Raw genomic sequence first — 15,274 nt, 5'->3', positions numbered from 1 at the left:
GTTTGATTTATTATTTAATGACAATGGGCAATATTATATTTTTTGTACGCGAATGTATGGTAATTGAAAAAAGACAGCTAATATAATATAAGTTAGAATGAAAATATCACACCAGCAAACCATTTGAACCTCAAATTGTTTCTCGATTCAATAAATGAACCAATTTAGATATTCTCTCGATTATAAAGATTTGCATAACGAATTTATGGACAAAATACGAGGCCTTTGACATAGCCGTTGCTATATAATGTGCATGTTATTAATAAGTGACAGAATAAGCTTGCAGGCGCGAATTGCGTTTTGTGTGAATTTTCTATGTCCATATGTATATATAATTTCGCTGGGCTGTTTTCACAAAACGGATCACGGATTGGATGAATATCCTACCGAGGGGCGTCGCGGCGCGAAAGGTTTTATTACGCATTCATGATTCGGTAACGCGCGGCGGTAATCTAGTTACGAATTTCGCAAGATAATTTGGCTTGGCTCTAATTGAACGATGTGCCCGTCATCGAACGACGGAAGTCCATTGGAAGTAGTTCGATTGGGCGCCTCTAAATTTTGGTGAACGACGTACGATGACAGGACGTAATTAAGTAGTCCGACTGATCAATCGGAACTGCGACAGAACGCGGTAAATAGAAGTACGTTATAATGCTATAAGTGTAATATATCTACGAACATTAATTATTATAAATAAACGCAATTTTGAATTTCTGTGTGCTTTCATAATATATATTTTTCCAAAACTGGACATTTTTCCAAATACTCTCTATTCTCTCAGTTTCTAATTATTTAGCGCGATTGTTTAATGCTTGACGATTTAATATTCTGCTATTTCTATTAATTCTCTTATTAATTTCATTGAAATGCGAGTGTATTCAGAATATTAATAGTTTTCGTGCGACAATTTAGAAGGTGATTAATGTATAATATAATATAGTTAATCAGAAGTAAAAAGAAATTTAGTTTAACAAAATTGTTTAATTAGAATCTGTTTTGTTCGGTGTATTTGCTCTACTTTATTATTTTTATGAACAAAGTACATATATAGTATTAAAGAAAAATGGAAACTAGTATAAATTGTATGTGTAATTATATTGATGTTGATATTTTTTCAGCAAATGTACAAAATTGAGTTTTTCTTTGGAAATATTATCAGTTTTTTAAGTCTCTTAAAGTTTAAAATATCTTTCTGATAAAGAATATAAATTAAATATTTTTAATATAAAAACCTTGAAAGTAAAATAACCTCTTTTGAAAATAAAAATATAAAAGGATTGAAATATAAATAAATTATTAAAGTAAAAATAAAAAATTAATTTTTATTTGTTTTATTTTTAATGTAAAACGGTACAAAATAAAATCATTTCACGTTTTCATCGCAATTAGCGTTTTCATCAAGAAACACGTTCTCGCTACTTATTCCTTGATGAACTCACGCTCATGATCGATGATTCAAGATTGATGTAGTTTCCGACGAACTTCTTAATGGCGCTCGATGGTTCTATATACGTCGGCATCTGGGCGTGATATCGCTCATACCCAAAAGCGACAATCGAGCGATGACGTTGATGAAACTAATTACTCGTGCGGGCAAAATTTACGAAAATTAGGGACTATAATGTTATCAAGTGCTTGTTCTTCTCGTAATTTTTTCGTTTCTAGAATCTTTTTGTGTCCGCGTTGTTGCAACCATTTCCGTGTGATACTCATTCTGAATTTTTTGTGTTTCATAAGATTTTAGCTAAATTGTTAATTTTCTTTCGTTTATTTCGATCGCGTGAGAATTGTATTAATAATGACTTGAAAATAGCTAAATCATTAGTGCCAGCTTAAGTTTAACTAATGAAAGTATAATAATGAAGTATAATAATGAATAGAACATGGAATTAACATATTAAACGATCGAATGTAGTTTTTATACGATTGTATCAGAGTTTAAGAAAGCTTAGCTAGCACAATTATTCGTTAATGAAAGCAAACTCGCTTTTCTCTGTTTTTATATGTCTTAAAAGAAACCGAATATTAATAGTGCGTCCCCAATACATTTAGCAATATATTGCTTTTTAATAATCATCGTCAAAGAAATTTGATAATTTTTAATAATTTTCTCTTTTTTTGTTGGTTTCTGAGAAGTGATTATGTGTAGCAAAACTTATTTATGAATTAACCCAATAGAATGTTATGTTATCCCGACAAAATAAGTTTGCAAGATTGCAGGGAAATAATGTCGTGTTTTATATGGCACAATGTTTAAAGAATTTTTCTGCGTAATAAAAGTTAATGTCAATTATTTGTCAGAATGTCATTTTCATTCCCTTATATAGTTCAGTGAGCGAAAAAACAGCCGGCAGCATAAAATTTCGTAAAATATGCGGAAACGAAGTTAATTTAACTGCAGTAAAACATTTGTTAATTTTACTTTTCCGTATAATGTATCATGACCGGCATAAAATGCTTTTACAATATAGTATTGCTTGAATAATATTGAAAACGTTTTATAAAGCTTAATTTAACCATATAAGCCAAAGGGCAGTATAATGATCTTCAATTATTTCAGTTAAATCGATTTATTGATATTTTTTATTTAATCAAATTTTTGATATATTAGAGTGTCAAAGTGTTATTTACTACCGTTTTATGTCAATACATTGCATAAAATTTTATCTATATAATCAAGAGTTCCCGTAATTACTTAATATTGCAACAATTGGATGTTTTCAACAATTCCAAAATTAAATAAGCCGATTTAATTAGTTCAATTTCCGAGGAGTAAATCGCTATTTGACTTTTAAATTATTGATTAATCCTAATAGAACCGAAGAGGATTGTTGGTCCAACCGTCCAACATTGCGGCTTGGAACAATTTCTGCGATTGTCGTTTTACAACGTTTGATTGTGTTTTTTTTTGCGATAACAATAAATGTTTTATAAAATTAAAATTTTTTAAAAAGAACATTGCTATAGATTTACATTTCCTATATGTCAAATTAGGAAAATCTTTTTTCGCGTTTTAATCTGTTGTTTCAATCTCGAATGACGATTGATTCGCTCTGAAATTGACTCGTCCAATTTTCCCATTACCATGAAATTATGGGGCGATACATCGCACGCGACCAAGCAGGCGCATTAGGCGGAGTCTTTACCTTTACAAGGAAAATGTCATAAACCACCTACGTCCGACGGCTCTTATCTCGTTCCCCCTTCGTTCTTGCGATTCCCCGGTGCGTGTTTCCGATTCGTTAGCCTTAATGCGTCAGCTCTTTACGCTCCCGTTTTACCGACCTACCCCAGTCGTTTATTTCTTCTTTCTTCGATTTTCTCTCGTTCGATTGTTCGTCCGCTGGCGTCTCTTTCTTGAATTCGCAAATATTTCTTTCCTCTTCTATTGCCTTATTTTACGAACGACTGAGCAAATGCGAATGGTGCGGCGTTTCGAGAACTGAAGCTAATAATTTTCACAAGTTTCAGCAAAAAATGTAAGCAAAAGGCATAGACCTTTTATTTTGCAAGAAAATCGTTTTTAGTCAGCGATTTATTTCTTAATTGTCATTTATAACTATTAAATCAAATATTAGCTTATTTGACAATGATAAATATTAGTTTATTTGACAATGGAAAACGCAAGTACAACTTTTTTAAAATAAAAATTTTTATATACATTTTTATATTTCTGATCAACTCGCTTTTCCAAATAATATTGCTATTCCAAACAAGTAGAAACTTGCACATTGTTTCCTCGTAGTTTTTAATTGTGCAAGTAGAAACTTGCACATTGCTTCCTCATAGTTCCTAAGTGTGCAAGTTTTTATTTTATTCGAGGTATAATTATCGGTATTTATTTGTTTTGGCTTCCTCATAGAGGAAGCTTTGTTAGCAAATTTTTTGAAAAATGTGTTTTATGCTGCCGCTTTCTCAATATTTGAGATAGCGATTTATTTTTAATTTTATTATATTTTCCAGTCTTTTCTACCCCTATTTCATATATAATTGGTTAAAATTTGATTGATCAGATCAAGTTTTATAAAGCTTCTATGTATGTACGAATTCTTCGAAATTTCAAATGTGTGTAATACGAGATCTGATCAATCAAATTTTAACCAATTATATATGAAATAGGGGTAGAAAAGACTGGAAAATATAATAAAATTAAAAATAAATCGCTATCTCAAATATTGAGAAAGCGGCAGCGTAAAACACATTTTTCAAAAAAAGGAAAATCTGCATAAAATCTATACCGGTAGACCGATTTCAATAAAATTTGAGGAGGACATACTTTCTATGATACTCTATTTGTGTGCAAAAATTCAAACTGGTATCTAAAAAATTGTAGAAGTAGATGTGTGTACAAAAATCCGTACACACACACACACATACATACATACTTCCGGACATTTTTTACTAGTATGATTTTTCGACATTTTAGAACATTCTAAACCTATTTCCATCAAAATCTCGAAAAAAAATTTTTTCACCATTACAAAGCTTCCTCTATGAGGAAGCAATATTGTTGAGAATACAATTTCCGTACTTTATATGTTCGCGATCAAATCACCATTATATGTATATTCACAGTTTTGTTTACGGACCAATCACGTTGGAGCGCCCGAAGCGCTATCGTATCTACTATCTAGTTACTTTTATTCATTGCCTACGGGTGTGTTCTCTTCGCGCCTTTTTCACAGTTAACACACTTTACTTTTGTCTCTCGTTCAAGTAATAAATATTACCTGCTGTGTATATTCCTGTGTGTTTCAATACGCCCTGCTAACAGGTTATGGGCCCAGAAATACGCGAAGAATAATCCCGTTGAGTCTATCGAACAGATAAGGCGTAAAAACGATACGAGAGCGTCGATCGTACTACGAGCGTCGGATACTGAGAATCGCTTCACGCTACCGACGAGGGATCGCACATCACGCGGAACTCGAAGCACGGTACAGTTGAATTGAAGTCGGAATTGAGTTAGACGCAAAATCACAAGCAAGAGGCAGCACACACGTACGTAACCTCCTTGTTGTTGCACGCGGGAATTAAACTAACCTATTTCAGAAAGAGAAATGGCTCACACAAATATTGTGAATTCCACACGCATTGAGACACTAAACAGAGACAATTATGATACATGGCGCATCCAAATAGAAGCACTATTAATAAAGAACGATTTATGGGATTACGTGTGCGGTAACAACGTAAAACCCGAACTCGTCGGTGAAGGCGCAGCACTCGCCCGAGCGCAAGATGCACGTAATGCCTGGATTTCGCAGGATCGGAAGGCGAGATCTGATCTTATTCTCTCTATCTCCCCATCGGAACTCAAGCAAATTCGCGGATGCGAGACATCGAGGGACATTTGGTTAAAGCTAGAAGCCACCTACGCATCAAAGGGACCGGCACGTAAGGCAACTTTATTAAAGCAATTAGTGCAACACAAGCTATCAGACGATGGCGATGTACGTGAGCATCTCTCAAAATTTTTCGATACGGTCGACAAGCTTAACGCGATGGACGTAGAAATGAACGGAGATCTCCTTACCATTATGCTGCTTTATAGTCTGCCAGATTGTTTTGAAAACTTTCGGTGCGCTATTGAGACGCGCGATACGCTACCCGATGCAGAGTCTCTCAAGATCAAGATCATCGAGGAGAATGATGCTAGAATCCGAAGATCGGACCATAACGAATCCAAAGCGATGTTTGCCAAGCAAAATCCCAAAGGATCGCGGAATAATTCAAACAATGATCCAGGTAAGGCAAAAACGTTTAAGAAGCCAAAATATAAGTGCAATTTTTGCAGAAAACAAGGGCATAAAGAATCCGAATGTTACTCCAAGAAGAAGAAGCAGGATGAAGCAAAGGCTGAAGCGAAGGCTGAAGTCAAGGCCGAAGCAAAGGCTAACTGCACTGAACTTAGTTTCTTTACCAACAAGGATAGCTGTTCAAAAATTATGCCCGAGGATCAAGATTGGTGTCTCGACAGTGGTTGTACCTCCCACTTGTGCAACGATAGAGACTCGTTTCTGCGTTTCCAAAATACGGACAGTAAAATAAAATTGGCGAATGCATCTACCGCCGAGGTAAAAGCAAGAGGAGATGTCGAACTGACAGCATGCCACGAGAAGATTAATAAGTCCATAAACTTAGAAAATACTTTATACGTTCCTGAGCTGAGAACAAACCTGATGTCTGTTGCAAAGATAGTGGACAAGGGCCATGAAGTCGTCTTTAAGAAAACTCACGCTGTTATTCAAGACATTCAGGGGAATGCCCAGATGATTGCCAAACGACGAGGAGATTTATTCTACTTGAGCTCCTCCCATCAAGAGGCCAATGCCGCAGTCAATATCAAATCAAACGAAGACGAACTGTGGCATAGACGCTTTGGTCATCTCAACTACGGAGACTTGAGAGCGATGAATAAGAACTGCAACGTCATCGGCATGGACTTCAAGGAAACCAACCAAATCCGTAATTGCAAGGTATGCCTCGCCGCAAAATTGCCACGTCAACCCTTTCCTACGAGAGTCGATAAATCGTCCGAAAAGCTACAAATCGTTTACACGGACGTCTGCGGCCCTATGAGGACTGTATCTAACGGAGGAGCACGATATTTCATGACCGTGATCGACGATTATAGTCGATGGTGCGAAGTATTCTTTTTGAAATCCAAGGACGAAGCACCCTCCAAAATAATAGAGTATGTGCGATTTGCCGAGAGGCAGACTGGCTTGAAGGTTAAAGCCATTCAATCTGATAATGGTACCGAGTATTGCAATAGGACTTTGGATTCATTTTTCAAGACGGAAGGTATCCAGCGCAGGCTCTCCACCGCTTACACTCCACAACAGAATGGCGTCGCTGAACGCAAGAATAGAACACTGGTCGAATCAGCAAGATGCATGCTCACTCAAGCTAACCTCCCGCACAGCTTCTGGGCTGAAGCCATCGCAACGGCGAATTACATTCGCAACAGATGCATCTCTAAAAGTTTGGTTCAGGGCACTCCGTATGAGGCATGGACCAGTAAGAAGCCGAATGTCGAACACCTTCGTATTTTCGGTTCCAAAGTTTTTGTTACAGATAACGTGCCCAACAAAGGAAAGTTCCAGCTCAGAGCGACGGAGGGCATATTCGTGGGCTATTCTAACGAATCTAAGGCCTATCGCGTTTGGATCCCGAGCTTAAAGAAAATTCGCATTTCAAGGGACATCAAATTCTTTGACGAACAATCCTCAGAGAATGAGCGCGAGGACACCACTAACCACGACAAGACGGCCTGCAGCGATGCGACACCGAACGTTGACCATCCCACTACAACGGAGATCGCCATCAACCCAGGAACAGGGGAAGACATTGAACACGCCGCTATAGATGAACCTGACGCTTCCGTGCACGATCAACCTATCAGGCAGGATGACGATGCAGATGTAGAGCAAACAACGCACGAGAAACGGGGGCCAGGAAGACCCCGATTGATACGCACCGGTAATCGAGGACGTCCAAGCAAACAGTACAATATGGTACGTACTGACGCAAATCAAGGTTCGTCGAGTGGAGAGGCGCATCAAAACGAGGATCCCACCTCATCTGTCGCAAGCGATTCCGACGAGGACGGTTGGTACGACGCTTTCTCTGGTATGTGCATGGCTGAGATTCCGTTTTCGCAAGCTATAGCCGGCGACGATGCTGAAGAATGGAAGGACGCCATTTATGAAGAGATGAAGTGTTTGGTCGACAACGACACGTGGGATATCGTCGAGATGCCCGCAGACGCGAAAATCATCGGATCGAGGTTCGTTCTTCGCAACAAGCTTGGCGCAGACGGACTGCTAGAGCGTCGCAAGGCTAGATTGGTTGCAAAGGGATTTTCACAACGTCCCGGAGTTGACTTCCGCGAAACGTTTGCCCCGGTCGCACGACTTTCATCACTTAGACTTCTGGTCGCTCTTTCTGCTACATCTGATTTAAAAATCACGCAACTTGATGTGAAAACGGCCTACTTAAATAGTAACATAGACACGGAGATCTACATTTCGAAGCCTGAGCTGCTCGAAGAAATGCTTAGAAGAATAATTCATCAGGAATCTGGTACCGAATTAGCATCTAAAGCCAAGAAGATGCTATCCCAATTGATTAACGGTAACCGGGTTTGTCGACTCAACAAAGCCCTCTACGGCCTTAAACAAGCTGGACGTCAGTGGTACGAGACACTTAAGGATGTCCTTCAACTACTTGGTCTTCTTCCAATCAAGTCGGATCCATGCGTATTTGTTGACAAGAATGGCGATCAAACCTTTGTTTTAATATACGTGGATGACATCATCATCGCATCCAAGGATTCAGGGAGAGCAGATCAAATTAAGAGAGGACTGTCGCAGCGATTCAAAATTAAGGATCTTGGTGAAGCCAAATACTGCTTGGGGATCGAGATTCGTCAAGAAGAGAAGCAAATCCGTCTATCTCAGGCCGGCTACATCCGTGAAATCCTGAATAGATTTGGCATGATCGACTGCAAGCCTTCTAGGACGCCTTTGGTTGTTGGGTCAAAGCTATTGAAAGAAGACGCTACCGAAAATAGAGATAACATACCCTACAAGGAACTCACCGGCGCCCTTATGTATGTCGCAATGGGAACACGTCCAGACATTGCACACGCCGTGAGCGTTCTTTGCCAGTTCAACGATTGTTATAACGAGTCACACTGGTCAGCTGCAAAGCGCGTGTTGAGATATTTAAAGGGTACCATAAATTATGGTCTCAATTACACAAGAGTCAACGAAGGATTAGTTGGCTATGTCGACGCCGATTGGGGAAATTGCAGAATTGACAGGAAGTCATACACCGGCATGGCATTCGTTCTTGCTGGTGCCGCAATCTCATGGGGATCAAGGAAACAGCGCACGGTCGCATTGTCATCCACGGAGGCAGAGTATCTGGGACTCACCGATGCGGCCAAAGAAGCGGTTTACCTCGTCCAGTTTTTGAAGGAACTGGGCCTTGGAAATCTAGCCACTGTTACCCTTTACAACGACAATATGGGCGCTGCCCATTTGGCTAAAAATCCTATTCATCACGCCAGGTCAAAACATATTGACATTCGTTGTCATTTCATTCGTGAAGCCTTGTCCGGAGGGACGATTCAACTAAGATACCTTCCTACTGAGGAAATGGCAGCGGATATGCTTACAAAGGCACTTTCATCACCTAAACACGAGAACTGCTGCGAAACTATGGGGATTGGTCCTACTGAAAATCCAGCCATGTAATCACGAAATTGAGGGAGAGTGTTGAGAATACAATTTCCGTACTTTATATGTTCGCGATCAAATCACCATTATATGTATATTCACAGTTTTGTTTACGGACCAATCACGTTGGAGCGCCCGAAGCGCTATCGTATCTACTATCTAGTTACTTTTATTCATTGCCTACGGGTGTGTTCTCTTCGCGCCTTTTTCACAGTTAACACACTTTACTTTTGTCTCTCGTTCAAGTAATAAATATTACCTGCTGTGTATATTCCTGTGTGTTTCAATACGCCCTGCTAACAAATATACTTGCCCACTTAAAAACTGAACCAATATGCAGATTTCTACTCGCACACTTAAGAACTCTAAGAAAGCAATGTGCAAGTTTCAACTTGCACACTTAATAACTCTAAGGAAGCAATGTCCAAGTTTCAACTTGCACACTTAATAACTCTAAGGAAGCAATGTCCAAGTTTCAACTTGCACACTTAATAACTCTAAGGAAGCAATGTCCAAGTTTCAACTTGCACACTTAATAACTCTAAGGAAGCAATGTCCAAGTTTCAACTTGCACACTTAATAACTCTAAGGAAGCAATGTCCAAGTTTCAACTTGCACACTTAATAACTATGAGGAAGCAATGTGCAAGTTTCAACTTGCACACTTAATAACTATGAGGAAGCAATGTGCAAGTTTCTACTTGCACACTTTATTTTTCTATAAGAGGGGAAGGAAGAGCAATTAATAATAAGAAATTCTTATTACTCACGCTGCTCAGCATGATACCAATAAAGCAGAATCTAAAGACGCTGTTTACGTATATTAAACTAAAGTTTAAAGACAGCAGTATTATTATTAACAACTTGCACACTTAATAACTATGAGGAAGCAATGTGCAAGTTTCAACTTGCACAATTAATAACTATGAGGAAGCAATGTGCAAGTTTCTACTTGCACACTTTTTTTATTCCCTATAAATATTTATAATTCATTAAAATTTGGTTGATCAGATCCAGTTTTATTATAAAGCTTCTATATATGTACGAATTCTCAGAAAATTCAAATGTGTGTAACACGAGATCTAATCAATCAATTTTAATAAATTATATATGAAATAGGGGTTGAAAAAACTGAAAAATATAATAAAATTAAAAATTGATCGTTATCTCAAATAATGATAAATCTGCAGCGTAAAACACATTTAAAAACATTTTGATAGTAATCACTGCGCACTCCGCAGAATGCATTTTCAAAATACTACTGCGCCATGTGCAGAATGCATTTTAATTTTATTCATTTCTTTGTGTAACAATTTTTTTAGTTTCTACTTCTCAATTTATTTACTACAACTTTAATCTTATTTTAATGTCTTTAATTATTTTTATTTAGATCTAGATATTTATTTCTTCTTTTTTAAAATTATTGTTTGTCTCTTTGCTTAAATTATATATTTGGAATTACAGATTGGTAACATATTTTGGTTTTGGTTGTAATATAATTCCGATATTATTAAACGTTTATGTAATTGCCTTTGTTTTTAGTTTTTATTTTTTATCCTATACACATTATTTTATCTTTTTTTTAATTGTTAATTTCAATGGTATTTACAGTGTAAATATTCATTTTGAATATGCAATATAAATATTTTCATTATGTAATTGTCCTTTTTTTTTTTATTCTTCCGGGAAGGGTAATAATGTTTTCTCCTTTATGATTCTCAGACAATGTCTACGCATTTTTGGCATATCTGTAGAATATTTTTTATTTGAAGGATTTTCTCCCAATGCTATTGTTACTGCAAATGCTGCTGCAAATATTCCACATGACGCAAGATCTGGCTGCTTGGTTACTTTTTCAAATATTATATTATTTTGTTCCAGATTAGGGTATCGTTTTTTAATGTATTTTTGTTCAAATAATGTTAGATTGTAATAAGAATGAGTATTAAAATACAAACTATCATATATATGAAGCATTAAACCATCATAGTAAATACAGTGCCAGTGGTTACCACAATGCTGACCTCCAACAATCTGAACATCGGAAGTAAAGATCGGTTTAATCCAATGTAAATTCATTATAAAAAGAACATCAATACGAGAAAATGTAGTATATCTTTCTATTATCATCATAATTTCATTTAAAGGTCGATCATCTAACCACGAATTTTCTTCTAACACGTTCTCTTCAATTGTTTGTGGCAGTGGATAAATAAGATTATCTATGTTAAAATCATTATTTTCAATTTTATCATTTAATATTATGCATTTTTTTGCTACATTCGTATTTTTTTTTTCATTATTCTGGGGAGACTTAATGTTGATAGTCAGTTTTTCAGAATTATATTTATTATCCTTATTAGAAATAAAATTTTCTTTAAATAAAGTCTTCACACTTGTTATTGGTACCTCACTTTGTTCGTTTAATCCAATAAAAATAGGTTTATGGTCTAAGAAAAAAGTTTCGTATACTCCAGCAGTGTAATTAAATATTTGATCAGATATAAATATTACATCGATTTGCGTATTAAAATTTGTTGTTGAAACATGCGTTGAAAGCGCTCGTTTAAACTTTAATTTTTCTAAATGGTTTTCCAAAAATCCTCCATCATTATACGAATCGTAGTTGAAATCACCTATTATAATCTTTTTATTACCTAATGATTTGCTCAAAATATTACTTAATTCATACGTAAATACTGTATTAGTTACTAATGGTGACTTATAACCTGTAATGACTTGCACTTCATTTATAGTTAGCAGTATTAAGTCAATGTGTCGATGTTGTCCATTTATTGTTTCATCTTTTTGAATATGTTCATTAATATTTCCGTTTATTTCTTTTCTTATAAAACATTATCATTCATTATCAATTATATATTACGTTTTTTTATAAGTACCCGTATTCGAAAAGCAAATATAATCTGTGAAACAAGCAACTTATTTAGTCTTTTTTTTAAATTGACAATCAATAGATGCTTGTTTCACAGATCAAATTCGTATAACAAATATGTCGATTCAAAACGATAAAAAGGAGAATATAATGGAATTGCAGAAAATAAATAAGAAGAAGAAGAAAGAAGAACCAAAAAAGACGAGGGAAAAAGAAATAAACAAGGAAATAAATAAAGAAAGGTTTGTACTCTTTTCCTTTATTTTTAGATTGTCACTATTAAAGAAACAATCTTAGAACATTATGTCAATTCTCTAATACTTAGGAGACTTGAAAAAAATCGGAAAGAGCAAGAAAAAGAAAGAGAAATGGAACGAGAACGGAAAAGAGAAACCGAACCAAAGCAGAGAAGAGAAGAAGAAGAGAATGGAAAGAGAGAAATTGAAAAAGAATTAATTTTAGAAGAAGAAGAAGACGATAAGGAAAATAATAATCAAAGAAAAAGAAGAGGAGGAAAAAATCTAAAGGAAAGGAATAGGAGGTATGTAACATTAATTTATAACGTATAACTACAAAAGGTTATAAATTCAATTATAATCCCTGTCCATAACCGTTTCCTTTTTTTCATTTTTCCTTGAATTTCCAATCTTCTTCTTCCCTCTTTTCATTATTTTACTCTTTATATTTTTGGAATAGATATTACTCATCAAGAGCACGCTTATTGAGAGGCAGAGGGAGTTGGAGAGGTACAGAATGGAAAGGAAGAGGAGGATGGAGAGAAGGTGAATGGAGAAGAGGCGGATGGAGAAGAGGAAACTGGAGAGAAGGAGAATGGCGAGGAAGAGGATATAGAGGAAGATGGATAGGAGGATTGAGAAGATTTAATAGGGGGCGTTCAGGACCCGTTACTACAGGCCCTGTTTACATTTTTCAGAATTGAAATTTATTATTTGTTTTTGTTATTATATTATTTAATATTGTATTTCAATTTTAATTTAATGTTATATTTAAAATGTAATCTTTGAAAATAATAAAAGCGTTAAATGTGATTTAAAATAATAAACGTTTATATTTTATATAATTTTTTTTTAAATAATTTTTATAATTTTTTTTTTAAAGTATTTTTTTTTAATTAAATAGAGATTAAAGATTGTGATAAGCAAATCAACTTTAACCCTTAGAGACTATACGTGAGGTCTTAACCGCTTGTTAAAGAATAATGTTAGAAAATTTATCTTAATTTTGTTATATTTTATATATAAAATATTGACAACTTTTCTAATTCTATTATTTTCTTCAGTCTTTTCTACCTCTCTATTTTATATATAATTGATTCAGATTTGGTTGATCAGATCCTGTTTTTTAAAACTTCTATATATGTACAAATTCTCCGAAATTTCAAATGTGTGTAACACGAGATCTAATCAATCAAATTTTAATGAATTATATATGAAATAGGGGTAGAAAAAACTCAAAAATATAATAGAGTTAAAAATAGATCGCTATCTCAAATATTGAGAAAGCTGCAGCGTAAAACACATTTTTCAAAAAAATGAAAATCTGCATAAAATCTATACCGTTTTATGGATTTTAAAAAATTTGAGGAGGACATACTTTCTATGATACTCTATTTGTGTGCAAAATTTCAACCCGGTATCTAAAAAATTGTAGAAGTAGATGCGTGTACAAAAAATCCGTACACACACACACACACACACACACACATACATACATACTTCCGGACATTTTTTACTAATACGATTTTTCGAGATAAAACCGAAGCTATCAAATATGAACATTTTAACTCGATTTCAATTATTATATAAATTAGAAACTGTATGTATAATTCTCCGAAATTTCAAATGTATGTAACACGAGATCTAATCAATCAAATTTTAATGAATTATATATGAAATAGGGGTAGAAAAAACTCAAAAATATAATAGAGTTAAAAATAGATCGCTATCTCAAATATTGAGAAAGATGCAGCGTAAAACACATTTTTCAAAAAAATGAAAATCTGCATAAAATCTATACCGTTTTATGGATTTTAATAAAATTTGAGGAGGACATACTTTCTATGATACTCTATTTGTGTGCCAAATTTCAACCCGGTATCTAAAAAATTGTAGAAGTAGATGCGTGTACAAAAAATCCGTACACACACACACACACACACACATACATACATACTTCCGGACATTTTTTACTAATACGATTTTTCGACATTTTAGAACATTCTAAACCTATTTCCATCAAAATCTCGAAAAAAAATTTTTTCACCATCACAAAGCTTCCTCTATGAGGAAGCAATAAAATACGCGAAAAATGAATAATTTGCGAATTATTCAATATAATTCTTGAAAAATTGACAAATATTTTGAACAAAATACTATGCAAATTTTCGGACAGTTGGCGGTTTCCCTACAGATCTGCTTTTGCAGGTAAATTAATATTGCACAAAATGAGCTTGCATATGATAATGTCGTTCTTTACGTTTCTCTCGTAGCGGTGAATACGGGTGAATATATAATGTTTGTAATTGCGGTTCGTTTCCGGCGTACGCCTTCAGTCTATTTTTCCGCCGTCGTACGTCGCTCGGTATACTTTACCATTGAACCCCTCGTTAATTTGCATGCGGTAATTAGACACGCGGAAGCTCGCGTGAAGGTGCGCCAGAATCGACCTTCTTTTTTCCGAACAAAAGTATTTCGACAGAGCGAGAGGGGGTTCACTATCCGCGAAAAAATCGCAGAGAAGCTCTCTTGGTGTAGCAGTAATTGGACGCTTTTTATATAAAAGACTCTATACCACCTGCAGTACGGCATTGTTAAAACTGGTGCCCTGTACAAAGGACTGTACTAAAAAGTTGAACGTTATAGTTTTAACAACTGCATTTTCAACCGTGTTATAATTAGCCCGATTGAGTAATAATAAGGACCTAATCGGGTTGGCCTTATAGTAAGGCATGCCTTAAGAATACCCGGTCAGGTCCTTATGATATGTCGGGCCAATTTCCAGTCGGGTGCACAACAATTTGACAATTCCTATATGTATATCTGGGGGACGTATTTGTCGTATTTATATATAAAAATGAATTACACTATGTATTTTGTAGCAATGCAAAGCAA

General features: G+C 35.3%; 3 protein-coding genes across 4 annotated transcripts in view; 2 read left to right on the top strand and 1 right to left on the bottom strand.

Annotated features, from left to right (window-relative positions):
• The window catches only part of Fur2 (furin-like protease 2), a 348,856-nt gene that overhangs the window by 120,097 nt on the left and 213,485 nt on the right, over nt 1-15,274 (top strand). The gene's annotated exons all lie outside the window — the stretch shown is intronic.
• The window catches only part of Rps17 (ribosomal protein S17), a 209,348-nt gene that overhangs the window by 123,815 nt on the left and 70,259 nt on the right, over nt 1-15,274 (bottom strand). The window lies entirely within an intron of this gene.
• LOC143904692 (uncharacterized) lies at nt 12,158-13,558 on the top strand. The gene is made up of 3 exons (XM_077419538.1): nt 12,158-12,385; nt 12,469-12,684; nt 12,840-13,558. The coding sequence occupies exons 1-3, from the start codon at nt 12,261-12,263 to the stop codon at nt 13,081-13,083; spliced, it is 585 nt and encodes a 194-aa protein (XP_077275664.1). The 5' UTR covers nt 12,158-12,260; the 3' UTR covers nt 13,084-13,558.

This window comes from Temnothorax americanus, unplaced genomic scaffold, assembly GCF_048541705.1.
Source record: "Temnothorax americanus isolate GAGA-0224 unplaced genomic scaffold, ASM4854170v1 Scaffold56, whole genome shotgun sequence".
Taxonomy (NCBI): Eukaryota; Metazoa; Arthropoda; class Insecta; order Hymenoptera; family Formicidae; genus Temnothorax; species Temnothorax americanus.
Note: the sequence above shows the minus strand (reverse complement) of the source record. Positions and strands in the feature narration are given on the sequence as shown.